The sequence below is a fragment of the Scyliorhinus torazame genome, chromosome 9, assembly GCF_047496885.1.
Source record: "Scyliorhinus torazame isolate Kashiwa2021f chromosome 9, sScyTor2.1, whole genome shotgun sequence".
Lineage (NCBI taxonomy): Eukaryota > Metazoa > Chordata > Chondrichthyes > Carcharhiniformes > Scyliorhinidae > Scyliorhinus > Scyliorhinus torazame.
Genome location: NC_092715.1, coordinates 261874557 through 261895845, shown reverse-complemented (window position 1 = coordinate 261895845; position 21289 = coordinate 261874557). Strand labels below are relative to the sequence as shown.

The window sequence follows — 21289 nt, the reverse complement described above, 5'->3', positions numbered from 1 at the left end:
AGATAGCTCAGAGCACAGAGCTCACAGCGCGCCACTCAGACATAGACCATGTGCTGAGTGCCTCACTAAGATAGTGATAGGGCTGGGTCCACAGGCTAGCTGGCGAAGCACGTACCCAAGCCAGCAGTTAGTTGTAACCGTTGTTAAGATAATAAAACAGAGTTGTACCATCTACAGCCGTGTTGGATCATTTGTGCAGCAGAACACCCAACACCACACCCAGGTGCTGCGGTTTCCTCCCACTGTCCAAAGATATGCAGGTTAGCTGGATTGGTCGTGCTAAATTGCCCTTTAGTTTTCAAAGATGTGTCAGTTAGGTTACGAGGTTGGGGGGCTGGGGCAGGATGAGTGCACTTTCGGAGCATTTTGAGTCTATGTCCGGAGGATCCGTGGCATAATACAGAGGAAATATCGGTGCTGCCCAGCATCGATCCTCCGACCGGTGAGGATCTCGCAGCAGCGGCACATAAAACACCCGGCGTCCACAAAATAAACGGTCGGAGAATTCCCGGGGCCATGGCCGCTCATGCATCGATCGCGCCACACAACATGGCGCCGGCCATGCGCAGGCCCGACCTGCCAGATAGTGCAACCCTGGACACCCCCTGGCCACCCCCCACCAGTCCCCATGCCCTCGCCGAAGCACCCCCGGCCAGCAGCACGGCTCCCACCCGACTGTTGGTGGCGCTGGACACAGTCCGCAGCCACCATGCTGGGTTCCCGACCGCTGGGACCACGGGCAAAATTCTCCAGAAACGGCGCGATGTCCGCCGACTGGCACCCAAAACGGCGCAAATCAGACGGGCATCACGCTGCCCCAAAGGTGCAGAATGCTCCGCATCTTTGGGGGCCGAGCCCTAACATTGAGGGGTTAGGTCGGCGCCGGACGAATTTCCGCCCCGCCAGCTGGCGGAAAACGCCTTTGGTGCCCCGCCAGCTGGCGCGGAAATGACATCTCCGGGCGGTGCATGCGCGGGAGCGTCAGCGGCCGCTGACAGCTTCCCACGCATGCGCAGTGGAGGGAGTCACTTCTGCCTCCGCCATGGTGGAGACCGTGGCGGAGGCGAAAGGAAAAGAGTGCCCCCACGGCACAGGCCCGCCCGCGGATCGGTGGGCCCCGATCGCGGGCCAGGCCACCATGGGGGCACCCCCCGGGGCCAGATCGCTCCGCGCCCCCCCAGGACCCCGGAGCCCGCCCGCACCGCCTTGTCCCGCCGGTAAGGTAGGTGGTTCAATTTACGCAGGCGGGACAGGCATTTTAGCGGCGGGACTTCGGCCCATCCGGGCCGGAGAATCGAGCGGGGGGGCCCGCCAACCAGCGCGGCGCGATTCCCGCCCCCGCCGAATCTCTGGTGCCGGAGACTTCGGCAACCAGTGGGGGCGGGATTCACGCCAGCCCCCGGCGATTCTCCAACCCGGCGGGGGGTCGGAGAATCTCACCCCATATGTCAAGCGTGTGGTCGGACACTCGGCCCATCCGGGGCGAAGCATCGGGGGAGGGCCTTCAGGTGACGCCATTTTGGAGGGGGCAGACCATGGACAACTTGTGTAAAACAGGCGCCGCCCCCTGATTCGGTCGCAAAAATGGATTCTTCGCCCGATTGATGATTACAAAATCGGAGTCGGGAAATGGAGAATCACACCCATGGTTTCCTCTGATAGGGGAAACTTGAGAACAAGGTGCGTAACATTAAAATTAAAGTCAAGACATTTGGGAAGGGAATCGGCAAACATTTTGTCACATATCTGGAAAACAGTCTCCTCCAACAAGGCCGTGGATGCTGGGAGACAATTGGGAATATTTTGGATCGATGGATTTTTGGAAGGTAAAGTTTTATACGGGATATTATCAGCGGGATTCTCCCTTCTGGGGGACTAAGTTCCCACGCTGGCGGAAGAACCGACGGCAACAGCACCCGAAAGTGTGGAATTCTCCACCGGCATGGTTCCACGCATGCGCAGACCGGCCGGCCTATTTTGGCGCATGCGCGGGGGCTTCTCTTCTCTGCGCCGGCCATGGCGGAGCCGTACAAGGGCCAGCGTGTTAGGAAGAAGTGCCCCCATGGAACAGGCCCGCCCGCAGAGCGGTGGGCCTCGATATCGGGCCGGGCCACCGTGGGGGCCCCCACCGGGGTAGGATCCCCCCGTGCCCCACCCCCCGAAGACTGCTCCCGACGACTTACCTGCCATGTCTCACCGTGTGGGACCATGCGTGACCCACGCCGGCGGGACTGGCCAAAGGCGGACGGCCACACGGCCCATCGGGGCCAGGAAAATTGCGGGAGGGGGGGTCCCCTGCCAACGGCCCCCGACCGGCGTGGCGTGAATCCCACCCCCGCCCGAAAAACAGCGCCGGAGAATAAGTCAGCCGGTATCGGGGTGGCGGGGTGGGATTCGCATCTCCTCATGGGGATTCTCCGACCCGGCGGGGGAGTTCGGGGAATCCCGCGCAATGTCACAGAAACAGGCCATTTGGCCCAATCAGCCCATACTAGTGTTATATGTTCACTAGAGCCTCCTCCTGTCTTTTTTCATCTCAATATACCATCGTAACCCAATGTTCTTGACCTCCTCATATTCTTGACTAGTCTCCCCTCAAATGTGCCGATACTATCCACTTCAACCACTTGTTGCGGTAGCGAGTTCCACATTCTCGCCATTCTCTGGATAAAAGAGAATGAATTCCCGATTGGATTTCTGGGTGACTCTCTTACATTAACGTCCTCTAGTTATGCTCGTCTCCACAAGAGGAAACATTCTCTCTGTATCCACACCATCAAAACCTCAGGTTACCCCTCAGCCTTCCCTTTTTTCAATAGAAGGGAGGCCCAGACTGTCTATCGTTGCCAGAGGTGTAAACCCGTGTCAGGACAGTTAGCCAAGACTGGGTAATCACCCAGGCCCCCAAATTCATGGACTAATCTCAGAACCTGGAAGGCGAGAGGTAAAAAGCATCCCAGTCTCTCTACAACTGATACAACATTATTCAATCAACATTACCTTCATGCAGCAATGACAAATATGCAAATAATTGTGGGCTATTGCCTAAATATATTTTGAAATGGAGCTGAGATACAGATCAACCAGCATCTAAATGAATAGGGGAATAGGCTTGAGAGGCTACGTGCCTCCTCCTGTTCTGATTGCTAACCTTGCTAACACGGAGCAAGATCATTTTTTTCAAAAGACACAGCAAAGGACTTACCCTTTTGTGCAGCCATAGGAAATGGAGTTTCCAAAGGTGAAGTTCTCTCCGATGATGAAAGAATTGGGAAGTGTTGGTGGAGGCTCACAGGATATGATCTTGCACACGGGGTTGCTGCCATTCCATTGGCCAGTGCTGTTACAGGTTAATGTGGATGGTCCCAGCAACCTTCAGGGATTCAAATGAGATTAAAAGGTGCTGCACGTGCAACATCCGAGATTGACAGATTCATACATAACGGGCATGTATGTAGCACCTTCAATGTGGTAAAACATCCCAAGGCACCCACACGGAGCATAGTCAAACAATATTTGGATTGGATTGGATTGTTTTGTGTACCGAGGTAACATGTACCCAGGTACAGTGAAAAGTATTGTTCTGCGTGCAGATCAGACAGATCATTCCATACATGAAAAGAAAATACATAATAGGACAAACATAAAATACACTATGTAAATACATAGACACAGGCATCGTGTGTAGTAGTACTCAATTGCGAAGGTGAATGAAGAGATCAGGGGCGAAATTCTCCGGAAACGGCGCGATGTCCGCCGACTGGCGCCCAAAACGGCGCCAATCAGACGGGCATCGCGCCGCCCCAAAGGTGCGGAATGCTCCGCATCTTTGGGGGCCGAGTTCCAACATTGAGGGGTTAGGCCGACGCCGGAGGAATTTCCGCCCCGCCAGCTGGCGGAAACGGCCTTTGTTGCCCCGCCAGCTGGCGCGGAAATGACATCTCCAGGAGGCGCATGCGCGGGAGCGTCAGCGGCCGCTGACAGTTTCCCACGCATGCGCAGTGGAGGGAGTCTCTTCTGCCTCCGCCATGGTGGAGACCGTGGTGGAGGCGGAAGGGAAAGAGTGCCCCCATGGCACAGGCCCGCCCGCGGATCGGTGGGTCCCGATCGCGGGCCAGGCCACCGTGGGGGCACCCCCCGGGGCCAGATCGCCCCGCGCCCCCCCCAGGACCCCGGAGCCCGCCCACGCCACCTCCCGCCGTTCAAAAGGTGGTTTAATCCACGCCAGCGGGACAGGCAATTCATCAACGGGACTTCGGCCCATCCGGGCCGGAGAATCCAGTGGGGGGGCCCGCCAACCGGCGCGGCCCGATTCCCACCCCCGCCGAATATCCGGTACCGGAGACTTCGGCAACCGGCGGGGGCGGGATTCACTGTGGCCAACGGCCATTCTCCGACCCCCCGCACTAGATCAGTCGATAAGAGGGTCATTTAGGAGTCTGGTAACAGCGGGGAAGAAGCTGTTTTTAATCTGTTAATATGTGTTCTCAGACTTTTGTATCTCCTGCCCGATGGAAGAAGTTAGAAGAGTGAGTAAGCCGGGTGGGAGGGGTCTTTGATTATACTGCCCGCTTTCCCCAGGCAGCGGGAGGTGTAGATGGAGTCAATGGATGGGAGGCGGGTTCGTGTGATGGACTGGGCTGTGTTCACGACTCTCTGAAGTTTCTTATGGTCTCGGGCCAAGCAGTTGCCACACCAGGCTGTGATGCAGCCAGGTAGGATGCTTTCGATGGTGCACCTGTAAAAGTTAGTAAGAGTCAATTTGACACTGAACCGCACACAGAGGCACAAGGGAAGGTGATCAAAAGCGTGGCCAAGGGGGTAGATTTTAAGGAGCATTTTAAAGGAGGGAGGATGAGAGAGTGGGTGAGAGGTGATGAGGTTGGAGTGATTGAAATCAGGTATGTGCAGAACACCAGAATTGGAGGAGCGCAGCGATCTCGGAAGACTGGAGGAGGTCATGGGGGTAGGGCCAATCCATCAAAGCCCATGGGAAACGAGCAACATTACTGTTCGCCAGACTGGTTAACTTACTGATAGCCATTGTTGCAGGTATATGAAACTGTAGAGAGGTAAGTGATCCCATTCAAGTCGTATTTCCCACTCTCGGTATCCTGTGGGGTAGGGCACATCAGAGGTTCACAGGTAGGTGTTTCATGACTCCAACTACCATTTGCTAAACAAGAGATTTCTGCTGCTCCAGACAACACATATCCCTTATTGCAACTATGAAAAGGAAGAAAAATGGCATTTATTCTCTCTGTAGGATAGGATAGATTTTTAAAAAATGCTTTGGAAATCGTTAGATAGAATTACAGCGGATTTTACAGCAGAGAGTTCGGCCTGACTGGTCCATTTCATTGTTTATGCTTCACATAAGCCTCTTCCCGCCCCTCCTCAGCCCACCCCATCCTTTCTCCCTCATCAGTTTATTTAGCTTCCCCTTAAATGCGCCAATGCCATTCACCTCAACCACTCCTTGTGGTATTGTGTGAGTTCCACATTGCAACGCAACTTTGCCTTTGAGATCAAGTAGTTTCTGAGACCAGTTAGTATTTAAAGCCTTAAAGTTGATTAAACATATAAAGAATACATATAAGAATGGCTAACTGTAAGCATTGCAGCACAATCTATCAGTGCCTGGAAAACGCCAAGATGGCTTACATGTTAAATATTATTTTTCTTCAGAACACATTAATAACCAAAAATCAACAAAGCTAAATGGAAGGGCTGAAATATGGCCACATGCAAACCACACCATTGAGGAAGAGGATTGAGAAGGGGCAAATTGATTATGCGTTAGCCCCCAGAAGAGGAAGAATTAATTGATGATAAAAGGACACGCTGATGTTATGGATCTGCAGATCCCATTATTGGTCTGGGTGTCTGAAACCGAATAGAATTCCGACTCAAACTGGGGTGATTTCAGGCACAACATGATAAAGAAGGCTCCTGGGTTAGCGAGACTGAGCCTCCTGGGTAATGCGGTCCCTGGTCTGATGTCAGGCTCCTGACGGAGTTTGCTCAGTCTTAGCTGAGGCAATGGCGGATGTGCAGCCAGTACCTCCATTGGTTTAGGGGTGTAGCCCCCGTGGAACCAGGACGCAGCAAGAGACAGTCAACTTCAGTGCAGTCGTGTAGAAAATTAACAAGAAGCAAACTAAGGATAGCAACATATTGCCAAGCCGTGTTTTGAACTGAATCACGCCAATGTTGTGGGGGAGGAGTGTTCATCCAATTAAATAGATTCGACTGCAGTTTCAGTAAAGTTATGGAGCATGGGTTGGGTCTTTTAGCACAGTGTAAGGCGGCAAGAGTCAATTGTCTCTGTCCCCATGAGCTGGGAGAGAAGTCAGGTTATACTGACCGTGAAGTTATTGGGACAGAAACAGTTATATGTTCAGCAAGTGACATTGAAAATTAGAACTCCACAAGCTGTTAAACATGAAATGAAATGAAATAAAAATGAAATGAAATTTGCTTATTGTCAGAAGTAGGCTTCAAATGAAGTTACTGTGAAAATCCCCTAGTCGCCACATTCCGGCGCCTGTTCGAGGGGGCTGGTACGGGAATTGAACCATGCTGCTGGCCTGCCTTGGTCTGCTTTCAAAGCCAGCGATTTAGCCCTGTGCTAAACAGCCCCTAAATATGAGGCCCTTATCATCTCTTCTGAGGAGATTCCCCTCTTGGCACCGACTCCAGACTTAACACACATGATAATCTTTATTAGTGTCATAAGTAGGCTTACATTAACATGCAATGAAGTTACTGTGAAAATCCCCCAGTCGCCACACTCGGGCGCCTGTTCGGGTACCCAGAGGGAGAATTCAGGCCCAATTTACCTAACAAGCACATCTTTCGGGACTTGTGGGAGGAAATCGGAGCACCAGGAGGAAATCGATGAAGACACGGGGAGAACGTGCAGACTCCGCACAGTCAGTGACCCAAGCCGGGAATTGAACCCGGGTCCCTGGCGTTGTGAAGCAACAGTGTTAACCATTGTGCTACCGTGCCACCCGCCATGATATACGTGAGGGTGAAGCTCAATTCCCCAGTATTCTGCGTCACTTCTGACCTTACCAGAAGGTCGTTGATGAAGCAGCTGAAGCTGGTTTGGTCTAGGACATTACCTTGAGGAACTCCTGGGCCTGACTCCAACCAGTGGAGAGTTTTCTCCCTGATTCCCATTGATTTTAATGGCTAGGCTGGCAACTCGGCAGGGGAATGAAATAAGAGGAAACCTCTTGAAAAGACCTTTTTGTACCTGTGCATCACCTCCCCACCAAAGGTGAAGTCAGTCCCTTCATTTGTACCATGTGTTGGAATGTCAGGTACCCCACATGATCGAGCTAGGGAGAGAAAATCACATGGCGATAAACAAGCAATAATAGAAAAATGACTAAACTAAAATAGCGTATATAACATGGGCCCAGGTATGCAGGAAATAGAACAGCAAATTGGGCTGGGGGTAAGGGAAATTGGTCTTCACTGAAAATGTGGAATGAGCAAGAGTGAATGTGTAGCTTCTCTGTCACACTGCTGCCTGTCCCACAGCCTTTCCTATTGACTCCAATGGAGAGGGGTCGAAAATGCAATGCCGATTCACTAGTGCCCATTTTGTGCTTCAAATGAAGATCAAATTCTCCCCTCCCCAAACTGCTTGCTCAGGAAACATCCATAATTAGATCCAAACTATAAATAGGCAACAGGCCAACAGGTAAAGACGTCTGGTTGATGGGTAACTGTTACATTCCTCCTGAGCGTGTTTAATTTAGGAATTTACTTTCTCTGCACAACTGGTGGCTTCCATACTTTTTTTATACTCAAGCTGAACCCAGGGCAAATGCTGTGGGATCAGCTCCATACGTGTGGGAGCCTCCTTTAGTGGCTCCGTTGCGGAACAATCCCAGATCAGTCCACAAGCATGAGCCTGAACTCACAGCCGCTTGCTGCTTGAACTCTCACTCTCACTCTTAACTCTCTGTTCTCGGTCTCCTACACGTTCCAAAGCAGCTCACAACATGAGCTCAAAGAACAGGAGCTTTGCCAGGAACTTCTGAATCGACATTGAGTTGAAGCAAAACAGAAGATGCTGGAAAATATTCATGCAGTCAGGCAGCTTCAGTGGGGACAGATAACTGGCTAACATTTCAAATATATGGGGCTGGATTCCCATTATTGGGGCTATGTCCCCACGCCGGCATCAAAACGGTGGAGTTTTACTCCTGAAAATCCTGGGTTAAAGGAACACAAATTCGCAGCCCTGCAGGGGGCGAGCAGGGACCCGGAGTAAATCTCGCTGCTTTGCTGCAGATACGGGCCCCCGCAATCCGGGTCAGAGGCCGCGCATGTGCACGGCGGCGGCCTCCAACGGCCTCCAGCGGCCGCGCTGTGCTCCATGGCGGACTCAGACTGCGGAGGTAGACCCACAGAAGAGACTCCCGATCGGCCAGGCACCCAACCCTCAAACCCCGCACGAACAATCCCGCCGTCCATAAGACGCCCCTGGTCTCCGATCCGCCCGCCCCCGACCAGGGCGGCCGCGGACTGAGTCCGCAGCCGTCACGCGGGTATCCCGACCAGCTGGACCAGGTTAATTCCACATCGTCAGGACTTTGGCCGGTGGGGCGGAGGATTGCTGAATGGGCCACTGGCAATGAGCGACAGTGAATGTGCAGCTTCTCTGACACACTGCTGCCTGTCCACAGCCTTTCCGTGGCGTACTCCCCGGTGCCCGGAGAATTGGCGAACCGGCGCCAGTCCCGATTTCTGCGTCAAACTGGATTCTCTGTCCCGGAGCCGGCCGCGATTTCGGCGTTGAGGGGGGGCGGAGAATCCAACCCATGCTCTTCCACCAGTGTCTTTTTATGAAATGTCAGTGATCTGAAACATTGGGCTGGATTTTTTACATCGCCATGGTGCCCCCACCGATAGTAATACTAGATGCATCGTTAATTAGCTTAAGGTGATACCTCCGCCCTTTTCTTGGGAGGAAGTTCTGCCTCACTCGGTCGTCCCAACAGCGCCTGCTTCAAGTGGTGGCCACTTCTGGGACTACAGGCAGTCCCAAGAAAGAAGTGCCTGGAGTTCTTGGGCAGGATTTTCCCCGACCCAGCGGGGCGGGGGGTCGCGGTGCCGAGGAGTGGCGTGAACCACTCCGGCGACGGGCCGCCTCAAAGGTGCGGAATCCTCTGCACCTTCAGGGGCTAGGCCGGTCCCGGAGTGGTTTGCGGGGTGCCGGCCAGCGGGGAAGGGGCTTGGCGCCACGCCAACCGGTGCCGAAGGGCTTCCGCTGGCCGGCGCATGCGCGGGAGCGCCAGCATGTGCTGGCATCATCCCAGCGCATGCGCAGGGGGGATCTTCTCCGGGTCGGCCACCACGGAGGACCACAGCAGCTGACGTGGAGGAATAGAGTGCCCCCACGGCACAGGCCCGCCCGTGGATCGGTGGGCCCTGATCGCGGGCCAGGCCACCATGGGGGCATCTCCCGGGGCCTGATACCCCTGCGCCCCCCCGAGGACCCTGGAGGCCGCCTGCGCGGCCAGGTCCCGCCGGTAAGTACCTACTCTAATTTACGCCGGCAGGACTGGCCGAAAACGGGCGGCCACTCGCCCCATCGCGGGCCGGAGAAATGCCGTGGGTGCCGCTGCCAACGGCCGCCAACTGGTGCGCCGCGATTCCTGCCCCCGCCAAATCCCTGGCGCCGGAGAATTCGGCAGCCGGCGGGGGCGGGATTCACGCCGCCCACCCCCCGGCGATTCTCCGACCCGGCAGGGGGTCGGAGAATCCCATCCCAGGTAACCTGAACAGGCCAGGTTACCACGCCCTGGTGCAAGGGGCGGGGGCTGGGTTTGAGAATATGGGAGGGTTGGGTTAAAGTGAGGGCTGACCTTGGATGGGGGGTGGCGGTGCTTTCCATGGGTAGAAGAGAAACCCAAAGGAGGATCCCAGTTCACCCCCTTAGACAATACAAGCCAATGCAGCTAAAGCTACTGGGCCCCATACTTGGTGTGAGCCTTCCACTGCCCAAGGTAAAATAGTGGCAGGGGTGGGATGAAACAACTTAAGTGGTCATTAATTGACCACTCAGGGCCTCAAAATGCCCCATGGTGGGTGGGTCATCTACACCTTCACTGCCTCCCCTAACGTTTCAGACAGGGCAGGTTGGATGGGTAGGCAGCAGGAAGGCAGGAAGGCCACCTGCTGCATTTCACATGCCTGCCCCCTCTCCACCCCCTTCAAACCCCTGCATCTATGTTCCAAAGCTGTCCTGATTGGTTCACATCATCATCCCTCTTTCCCCTCATCATCTCACAGGATTCTCCTTTTTAATTTTTTTCTCCCGCACTCTTGCCCCTGCCTCTGGATTTACTTCGAATCACAAAAACGTACGGCAGTGAAGGAGGCCATTCGGCCCGTCTGGCCTGTGCTGGCTCGCTGAAGGAGCAGTTGTGCTTCGTCCCATATGCTTGCTTGTCCAGGTGAGAAAGTTCACCCCGGCGGGGTGGAGGTGACGTAGGGTGAGGGACATGGACCTGTTGGGCCAAATGACCCTGTTTCTCACACCGTAAATTTGATGTTAATCTGCAAACAGTGAGTGGACCACATACTTTATTCTGAGTCAGGAAAACGCCGAAGGGGTTGATATTCCTGTCAGCAAACCTCTGTGAGGACGAGTAATAAGTGCTGGAATTAAAGTGCAAAGCATTAGATGACTATTTTATTCCCATGATTATGACTCTCAAGGCCATTAATGAACAGCACACCATAGTCACACAGTCAAGTCAATGTTTGCTTCCAAGGTGGACATGGTGTTGGTGAGGCTGTCTCCCTTACTTGGAGGACGTTCTATCAAAAAGGTTACAGCAATGACACTCCTGGGTTACTGGGTTACAGGGATAGGCTTGAGTGGGATGCTCTTTGTAAGGGTCGGTGCAAACTCGATGGGCCGAATGGCCTCCTTCTGCACTGTAAATTCTATGATTCGAAATTCTATAATTCTAAATCATTGGTCAAAGATCTAGAGGGGAGAGGAGGAGACTCTTCTCACTCAGAATTATTAGAATCTGAAATGTCCGAACTGAAAAAGGTGGAAGCTGATTTCACAAATCATTTTACAAAAGGGTTGGACAAGTACTTGAGGATGAAGAGCTAAAAGGTGACAGAGAAAAAGCAGGGATGTGGGACTAAGCATGACTGCTCTATCAAAGCGCCAGCACCGGGCCACCTTCAGTGCTGTAAATTTTTATGATTCTATTTCCTTCTCCCTCAAGCGTCTATCTCAATTCCCATTAAATGTCTCTATACTAATCGCCTCAACCACTCTCTGCGAGAGTGAGTTCCACATTCTTACCACTCTCTGGGCAAAGATTGTCCCCTGAATTCCCTATTATTTTGATTAATGACTGCCCTATATTGATGTCTCCTAGTTCTACAACACCCCCCTCAAGGGAAAATTACTATCCTATCAAACCCCTTCATTATTTTAAAGACCTCTGTCAGGTTGCCTCACAGCGCTTTCATTTCTTAGAAAAAGGCCCCATCTTGTTTGGTCTTTCCAAGTGGTTTCACGCTCGCAGTTCTGGTATTATCCTTGTGAATCATTCTTTGTGCCTTGTCAAGTGTCTTCATGGATGACAGATTGTTACACACCTTGGCAGCGAGGCACTGTATCGCTCCACAGCCCACTCTCGAAACATGTGACATTCTGAGTACCGTTCAATTGGTATCCGTCCTCACAAGAAAAGGTCACCTGACCTCCAACAAAGTGCACATCGCCCTGGGCCAAGCCATGAGCAGGTCTCCCAGGATCTTTACAAGTGATCGGATCTGAGAAAGGGGAAAAGCAAAGGAATTAAGCTATTCCCACACAGAGTCCCACAGAATTTACCGCACAGAACTAGGCCATTCAGCCCAACAGATCCATGTTGGTAAATATGTTCCGCACAAGCCTCCCCCACCCTTAGAGGAGATGGCGTTGCAGTGGCAATGTCACTGCATCAGAAATCCAGAGGCCCAGGCTAATACTCTGGGGACACGGCTTCAAATCCCACTGTAGCAGCTGGTGGAACTTAAATTAATTTAATTAATCTGGAATGTAAAGCTAGTCTCAGTGATGGTGACCTTGAAACTATCACTGGAAACTATCACCGATTGTTGTAAAAATCCATGTGGTTCACTAATGTCCTTTAAGTAAGGAAATCTGCCGGCCTTACCCGGTCTGGCCTACATGGGCCTGACTCCAGACCCACAGCAATGGGGTTGACTCTGACGCGCCCTCTGAAATGGCCCTGCAAGCCACTTGGTTCAAGGGCAATTAGGGATGGGCAATAAACGATGGCCTTGCCAACAATGCCCACATTCTATATTTTACAAAAAGCTTCTCAATTTATCAATCTATCCCATTCTTGCTCACGTACTTACTTAGCTTCCCCTTAAATACACCTGTATCTTTCACCTCAACCAGTCCCTGGTCGTGGGTTTCACATTCACACCGCACTTAACCTTCATGTGTTACTGACAAGCTGCTGAAATCACTGTGGGAACGAAGTAAGGCATGACTTATTATCTCACTGGTTGGCCATTCTGGAAAAGAATTGTGGCCTGTATTAAATTAAAAAATATATATTAAAGTGTATCTGTTCGTGTCCTCATTCCAATGACATGTTCATTCATGCATGCATGCTGCACTCCCATCCCAACAACTAACACAAGTTGTACTGTGGCTGAGAATTCTGTCTCTTTCGCCTGCTGTTTAATTTAAAAGAATGTCCTGTTCTGAAAATAAATTGTCACTTCATGAACTTTGACTGCATCACAAAAAGTAATTTGCTTTTGATTATATCATGGGTACAATAGCCTTGTGGTTATAGCACTGAATGAGTAACCCAGACATTGGGAGTCGTAATTCCACCAATTGAATTGAATTATTTAAATTTAGTCATCTATGGGCAGCGCCTGTTAAAATAAGCCCAGAAGTTGTGATATTGGCATAAAACCATACTGGTTCATTAATCTCCTACAGGGAATGGAACCTGCCAACTCCTATAGTCTGGATTAAATGTGACTTGAACCCCACTCTACAGAGCTGACTCGCAACACCCTCAGCACAATTTGTGATGGGCAATAAATGCAGCCTGATAGCACATAAACCAACTGTACCAGTGCAGTTTCTTCCATCGCCAGTGTATGGTGGCCTGCAGGTACAAGTGTATGACCCAACGGTATTGATGCATTCAGACCTTGTGTCACAGTCTGACCCTAATGCGCATTCATCGAGATCTAGAAACAACAGAGAACACTGATTTTTAGTGAATGAGAGTATATGATACACGCAGGGTTTGGTACACGCAGGGTCGGGTACACTGCTGATTCCACACTGTAGCTGGGCCAAAGTCCTGGAATTCTCACCTGAACATTATTGTGAGTGTGCCTACACCTCACGGACTGCAGCGGTTCAAGAAAGCAGCTTGCCACCATCTTTTCATGGGAAATTAGGCCTGGGCAATAAATACTGGTCGAGCCTGTGAGACCCTTATCCCAGGAAATAACTTTAAAAAAAGATATATGCAGGGCATGGTAGATGCAGGGAATGGTACACGCAGAGCATGGTACACGCAGCGCACGGTACACACAAGAAATCACAAGAGTACAAACACTGTGACATTTAGAAGAAAAACATTTGATGTGTAATTCCCAAAAGGGATTTGAAAAAGTGCAAACGAAAGTTCTGATTGGGTGGCGTGGTGGCGCAGTGGTTAGCACTGCTGCCTCACGGCGCTGAGGACGTGGGTTCGATCCTGGCACCAGGTCGGTGTGGAGTTTGTACAGTCTCCCTGTGCCTGCGTGGGTCTCACCCCCACAACCCAAAGATGCGCGGGGTAGGTGGATTGGCCACGCTAAATTGTCCCTTAATTGAAAAGAAATTGGGTACTCTAAATTTATTTAAACTTAGAAAGTTCTGATGATCTCTTCCTCAATTCCACAGGGCTAAAGTTAGGAGTCAGTGACTGAAATAGGTACATGGACATTATTTCAATATTGAGGTGAGGCTGGTGCACAATTCAGGCAGCCACCAGGGACACCTATAAAGAAAAGCCCAGATGAATTTCTCTTGGCCGAATGTCTCTGCTGATTAGCCGCTGTGTATGCCCTTTTAAATGGGGTTAACATTGCTGCTGTTTTACCCCTCCACCCAGACCCCAAATAAAGTGCAACTATGTTGAATTCACATTAAAATGCAAAGAATTTACATCTCAGAAACAGACAGCTCAACTGGTCCATATTGGTGTTTATGCTCCACATGAGTCTCCTTTTATCTGACTTCACCTCAACCTATCAACATATCCTACTAGTCCTCTCTCCAATTTCAGCATATACGCTACCAGCAGATGCGGCATTTCATTCTTACACAATGTATTTCCACATTAGGTTGCCGCACAGTGGGTTACACTTCCACCTTTCCTGGATTTCAAGAGCATAATGAAGCTGACACTCCCAGTACAGTCCTCAGGGAGTGCTGCACTGTTGGAGGTACCAATGTTCGGGTGCAATGCTAAATCAGGACCACATCTGTTCTCTCGGGTGGATTTAAAAGATCCTAATGCACTTTTACAAAGAAGAGCAAAGAGATTTTGGGGGGGGGGGCGGGATCCTCCCTCATGTCCTGTGCCAATATTTATCCTTTAATCAAAATAAACACTGTCAAAACAGATAGTCTAGTCTTAGAACATAGAACATACAGTGCAGAAAGAGGCCATTCGGCCCATCGAGTCTGCACCGACCCACCTAAGCCCTCACTTCCACCCTATCCCCGTAACCCAATAACTCCTCCTAACCTTTTTTGGTCACTAAGGGCAATTGATCATGGCCAATCCACCTAACCTGCGCGTCTTTTGGGACATTGTGGGAGGAAACCGGAGCACCCGGGGGAAACCCACGCAGACATGGGGAGAATGTACAGACTCCACACAGACAGTGACCCAGCAGGGAATCGAACCTGGGATCCTGGCGCTGTGAAGCCGCATTGCTAATCACTTATGCTACCGTGCTGCCTTCATATCGTGTTGGTTCTTGTGGAAGCTTGCTATGCATCAATTGGCTCCCATATTGGCTACATTTTATCAGTGACTACACCCTCAGAAGTTCTTTGCTGGCTATAAAGCACTTTGGGACACCCTGGGGCCAGGAAAGGTGCTATAGGAATGCGAGTCTTTCTTTTTTATCAGGCATATTTCAACAAATATTAAATTTAATTCATATACTCGGTGAAACTCAAAACTCTTTAATTTTTTCCGACTTACCAAGACAGACAGGCACAACGCCAGCCCAGTTCCCATCCACGGCGCAAAAGAGTTTGTAATCCCCCAACAGGTAGTAACCATTGTTACACAGATAGGAGGCGGCACTGCTGAAGAGGTAGTCTTCTGCTGTAAAGCTCCCGTTGTCCATGGCAGGAGGCGATCCGCAGTTAACCCCTGAAAACCCAGGCAGCAAAACAGAAGGAACAGGAAATTTACACCATGTCGGTTCTACAGTGACTGTAACCCAAAATCAAAGAGGAAACACAAAGCAGAAAATGCTGGATTCCCATTCGCCAGCTCGACCCGACCTGGAGAAAGAGGGGGGTTAACATTTCAACTCTGATGAGGCCTCGCTGCATTCTCTCACACACCACAATTTAAAATAATTCATTCAAAGAGGGCCAAGAGAGTTGGGGGGTGGGGGTGGCGAGAGCGGGATGCGGACCCTCTCTCCCCTGTAGCCTGCCCATTTTTAATCCTCAACCATGTCACAAAAGCAGATTCTCCAGGCATTCTCTCACTGTTGATTGTGGGAGCTTGCTGTAAGCAAATTGAGAGCTTTACTTCCAACATTACAATGGTGATTATACTTCAAAAAGTACTTCAATGACTGTGAAATTCTTTGGGGCCTCCTTAGATCATCAAAGACGCTATACGATTGCAAGTCTATCATTACAATTCCCAAAAGCAATTTAAAATTCGGATTTTGAACCAATTCAGAACATTAAAATGGACCTTCCCATCATTCTTTAGATTTGGCGTAACTTGTCAAGGTGGATCCGAAACTGGCTTAGTAATAGGACACGATGAATGATTGTTGTAGAAAGCTGCTATGTAACTGGAGGCTGGTGCCGAGCAGAGATGAGAATGTATGGGCAATAATAAGTAAGTTTGCAGATGACATCAAGATTGGTGGGTGATTAACACTGAAAAAGAGGGTTATAGATTACAGGAAGATATAGGTGTGTTGATCAGATGGGGACAGCCGTAGCGGATGGTATTTACCCTGATAGGTGCGAGATGCGAGGGGCGGCACGATGTCGCAGTGGTTAACACTGCTGCCTCACAGCGCCAGGGACCCGGGTTCAATTCCGGCCTCGGGTGACTGTCTGTGTGGAGTTTGCACTTTCTCCCTGTGTCTGCGTGGATTTCCTCCGGGTGCTCCGGTTCCCACAGTCCAAAGATAGATGTGCAGGTTAGGTGAATTGGCCACGCTAAATTGCCCCTTAGTGTACAGGGATGTGTAGGTTAGGTTAAAGGGTTAATGGGATAGGGCAGGGAAGTGGGCTTGGGAGGAGTGCTCTTTCAGACGGTCGGTGCAGACTCAATGGGCTGAATGGCCTCTTTCGGCACTGTAGGGATTTTTTGATTCTATGATGTACTTTGGAAGAAGAAACAGGACAAGGTAGTATGTAATGAATGGCAGAACATTAGGAATGAAATGAAATGAAATGGATTTTGTTCACAGATCCCTGAAAGTGGCAGAGCAGGCGAATAGGGTAGTTAAGAAGGCATATGGGACACTTACCTTTGTAAGTCACGGCAAGAAGGTTACAATGGAGCTGTACAGAACGTTGTTTAGGCTGCAACTGGAGCACTGTGTGCAGTTCTGGTCAGCTCACTATAGGAAGGAGGTGATTGCACTGGATGGGGTACAGAGGCGATTCACCAGGATGTTGCCTGGGATGGAGCATCTGTACTATAAAGAGAGACTGGATAGGCTTGGATTTTTTTCTTTAGTAAGACGTCTTACAACGGCAGGTTAAAGTCCAACAGGTTTGTTTTGAATCACTAGCTTTCGGAGCACAGCTCATTCCTCAGGTGAATGAAGAGGTGGGTTCCAGGAACATATATATAGACAATGTCAAAGATGCAAGACAATACTTTGAATGCGAGTCTTTGCAGGTAATTTAGTCTTTACAGGTCCAGATGGACCAAATGGAGAGAGGGATAATCAGGGGTTAAAGAGGTGTGAATTGTCTCAAGCCTCAACTGGGACCTTGGATTCATGTCGCATTACATTCACCTCCCCCTATCTGGCCTGGGCTTGCGAAATCCTACCAACTGTCCTGGCTTGAGACAATTCACACCTCTTTAACCCGTGATTATCCCTCTCTCCAGTTGCTCTGTCTGGACCTGTAAAGACTTAATTACCTGCAAAGACTCGCATTCAAAATATCGTCTTGCACCTTTGACTTTGTCTATATAAATGTTTCTGGAACCCACCTCTTCATTCACCAGAGGAAGGAGCTGTGCTCCGAAAGCTAGTGATTCAAAACAAACCTGTTGGACTTTAACCTGGTGTTGTAAGACTTCTTACTGTGCTCACCCCAGTCCAACGCTGGCATCTTCACATCATTGTTTTCCTTAGAACAGAGAAGGCCGCCGTGTTTCCTACATAACAACAGTGATTACACTTGAAAGAATACTGGCTGTGAAGCACTTTGTGCCAACCTGAGGTTGCGAAAGGCACCATATTAAAAGCAAATCTTTCTTATTTTTATCGGAGTTCCAAACTCAAGTGTTGGATTGCCCCAGTACGCCACTCTGCAGCTCCTCTTGTTACATTCACAAGGACAGTGCAGAGTTGCAGCACCCAACCACTTACTTTTGCAGTTGTTAAAATATTTATTTAAAAAAAAAGTTACGTTTGCAGTTGGGGACTGGATAGCTCCAAGCTCCGAGGTTCTGGCAGTGCTGCACACTCTCTCCGTCAAGGTGGTAACCTAATTCACAAGACAGCTCAACTCTTGACCCTGGTTTTACATCAGAGCTGGACACCAGGAGATTGGGCTGGGATCCTTCCAACACGGGGCAATCTGAGTTTTAAAAGAAAGAGAGCACAAGTAGACAAATTAAATCCTTTCTAACCCTATCTTAACCACAAGGAGAAGGAGCATGTTATATATCTGGGTTAGCTCGTTACAGATGAACTTGTCAGTTCAAAGAGACGAAGAATGGGGTGTAAGGGAACAGGTGACTTTAACCCACTATCATCTGTGGAAACATGGCCCTCCACGTATGTATATTAAGAAGGAGATATTACCAGCACAGAAAACACTCCTGGAACTTTTCTTCACTCTTCCGACAATCCCGGACAGAAAGTCAGGCCAAGCCAACACATTGCCTTTTTTAAGGTCGTCAGAACATGCTGTGGCGAGTAACTTGACCTGAAAATTAGAGAAAAGTTAAAAAGGAATTAAACTTTTCTTCCGGAAAGCCACGCATACTGCTCACCTGGTTTCCCTGCCCCGGGTTACCCTCAGCTCGCTTAGTTGTAGCAGATAGAGAGAGAACCACATGTTCAAGGGCAGTCATCTTGGAAACATGGCCGCCAATTTGCACACAGGAAGCTCCCACTAACAGCACCATGATATTTGTGTTATGCCTTTATTCTTTATTGTCTTTATCTTATTGATCATTTTTTCACAACCTAATGAATGACATGAAAACATCACACGCACTGGATAAGAATATAGGCCCTGCAACCCTTCGAGCCTGCCCTGCCATTCAATAACATAACTTAACTCCATTTTCCCCCAACACCTTCATTCTCTTCGTACCCCCAAAACTATCAATGTCTGTCTTGATAATACTCAATCACTGAGCATTCACGGCTCTCTGGAGCAGAGGATTCCAAACCTCTGACCAAATAAATCTCTTAGATCGGTCAGAATAACGCTTTATTCGGAGACTGTGTTCCAGATTTCCCAGCCAGGGGAAGCATTTCCTCTGCATAAACCCTGTCAAACTCCTCAAGAGTTTGATATGAACCATAGAATCATACAGTACAGAGGATGCCCTTCGGTCAAGCCCGCACTGACAAAAATAAAATATTCTCACCTACACTAATCCTACTTCCCAGCCCATAGCCTTGAATGTTATGATATTTCAAGTTAGAAGCAAATTACTGTGAATGTTGGAATCTGAAACAAAACCAGAAAATACTTAACAATCTCAGCAGGTCTGACAGCATCTGTGGAGAGAGAAGGGAGCTGGCGTTTCGAGTCCGGCTGACTCTTTGTGAAAGCTTTGACAAAGAGTCATCTAAACTCAAAGCGTTAGCTCTCTTCTCTCTCCACAGACATTTCAAGTGCTCATTCAAGTACTTTTTAAAGATTATGAGGTTTTCCTGCCTCACCGACCCTCCCAGGCCGTGCATTCCAGATTCCCACCACCCTCTGGGAGAAAAGACCTTTCTTCAAATCCCCTCTTCACCTCCTGCCTTTCACCTTAAAATTATGCCCCCTCGTTATTGACCTTTTAATTGAGGGGATCATCTTCTTTCTGTCCACCCTGTATATCTCCCCTCAGGAGAACTCCTCTCATTCTTCTAAATTGCAGAGACTGTAGGCCTACACTACTGAATCTCTGCTCACTGGACAATCTTCTCATCCTAGGGACCAATCTAGTGAACCTTCATTCACCTCCCTTGAGACCTAAACTGAACACACAATGCTCCAGATGTGGTCTCACTAATGCTCTGTATAATTCTAGTAAGAATTATTAACTCTTACTCTCCAATCCCTTTGTAGCAAAACAATTCTCCTTCCTAACTCCTTGTTGCCTTCCTAACTGCTTGCGGGAGATAATGTAGACACATTAGACACAAATGTCTAACGATGACCATGAAACCATTGTCGATTGTTGTAAAAACCCATCTGGTTCACTAATGTCCTTTAAGGAAGGAAATCTGCCATCCTTATCTGGTCTGGCCTACATTTGACTCCAGACCCCACAGCAATGTGGTTGACTCTTAACTGCCCCTAGAGGGCAATTAGGGATGAGCAATAAATGCTGGCCCAGCCAGCGACACCCACGCCCCATGAACGAATAAAAAAAACCTCCAGTTATAAGATTATTTTTTTCTAATTGCTTCCGCCAAATTGTACCTATGTTGATTTCAATGTCTTGGGAACTGTTTAAGGAGAATGATCTTTGTTTGCCGTTTTTGCTATCTTAAACTGTGTCAGGAGCTTTGGATGTTCTAGGCCTCTGCTAACATGCAGACCCAGTCAATAAAACGTGGGACTTGGTGAATACAGGAGACTTGATCCAACTGCACTTTCTTGGATCAAGTCTCCTTTTTTAGGATTGATGTGTTTTTGGGACTATGTCCTTAATTTTAGGTGAAATGAGGAGTCATGTGACCTGTTCTGAAGTATGTCCGACAGCAAGCCTGGGTTGTTTGATTCTTAAAGATTAAATTGGGCCTCGAGTGTTTTACTGGGAAGAAGGTGAAAGGTGTTGACACAAGGAGAAAATGGCAGAAGCCTGCGTGCTGACAGTGGATAGGTTACGAGTCTCCAAGTCCCAGATAAGTGTTGAGAATGTCAAGTTGTAAACAGTTATGTTTTAAACTGTCCATTTAGTTTCACAATGAAAGAGAATTAGGGCTCTCACGGATAACGAATCAGCATTCTACCTGGATACAAGGCCCATGTGATTCACATTGCTACTGAGATGGCTTTGAAATGGGAAGGGTACAGAGGAAGCCATTGTGATATGGGGTTACAGACTATGCTAAAATATCAGTGAGTATCACAGGCAGGTTAGTCTGCCAGGGTCTAGGAGAGAGAGAAATAGCACTTAAGAGGTCAAAAGTCTCAATGCTTCATCTTGCGAATAGGAGGGTGGAAGCATGCACTCAGATTGAAAAGACCAAATTCATGGTTAAAATTAAGTTGGAGGATTCATCCTAGCTTGTGCTAGAGGGAGGATCAATCTCCAGTAATACTCTCACAATGAAGGACAGTTATGAGCTTAGATGTTACTAGGCCACGAAAGGAAAAGAATGGAAACGAATGGATGTAAACCCTCAGGAACCAAGAATCATTCTGGGAGGTCTGAATGTCTAATTAGAGGACATACCTGTGAGGTACGTTTTCTTACCTGTGACAAAATAAACTAAATTCTATAGTTGCACGGTGGCACAGTAGTTAGCACTGCTGCCTCACAGCGCCAGGGACCCGGGTTCGATTCTGCCC

At 49.4% G+C, this 21289-nt stretch overlaps 1 protein-coding gene across 3 annotated transcripts in view; it reads right to left on the bottom strand.

Moving 5' to 3' along the window:
* Positions 1-21289, bottom strand: part of svep1 (sushi, von Willebrand factor type A, EGF and pentraxin domain containing 1) — a 417550-nt gene that overhangs the window by 101911 nt on the left and 294350 nt on the right. For all 3 annotated transcript variants that reach the window (XM_072517335.1, XM_072517337.1, XM_072517336.1), the window contains exons 29-36: positions 18349-18472; positions 17951-18121; positions 15303-15476; positions 13162-13281; positions 11653-11829; positions 7265-7349; positions 5035-5226; positions 3206-3373 (exon numbers count right to left, since the gene is read on the bottom strand). In XM_072517335.1, the coding sequence (XP_072373436.1) occupies positions 3206-3373; positions 5035-5226; positions 7265-7349; positions 11653-11829; positions 13162-13281; positions 15303-15476; positions 17951-18121; positions 18349-18472 (1211 nt within the window). The remainder of the gene's footprint in view (positions 1-3205; positions 3374-5034; positions 5227-7264; positions 7350-11652; positions 11830-13161; positions 13282-15302; positions 15477-17950; positions 18122-18348; positions 18473-21289) is intronic.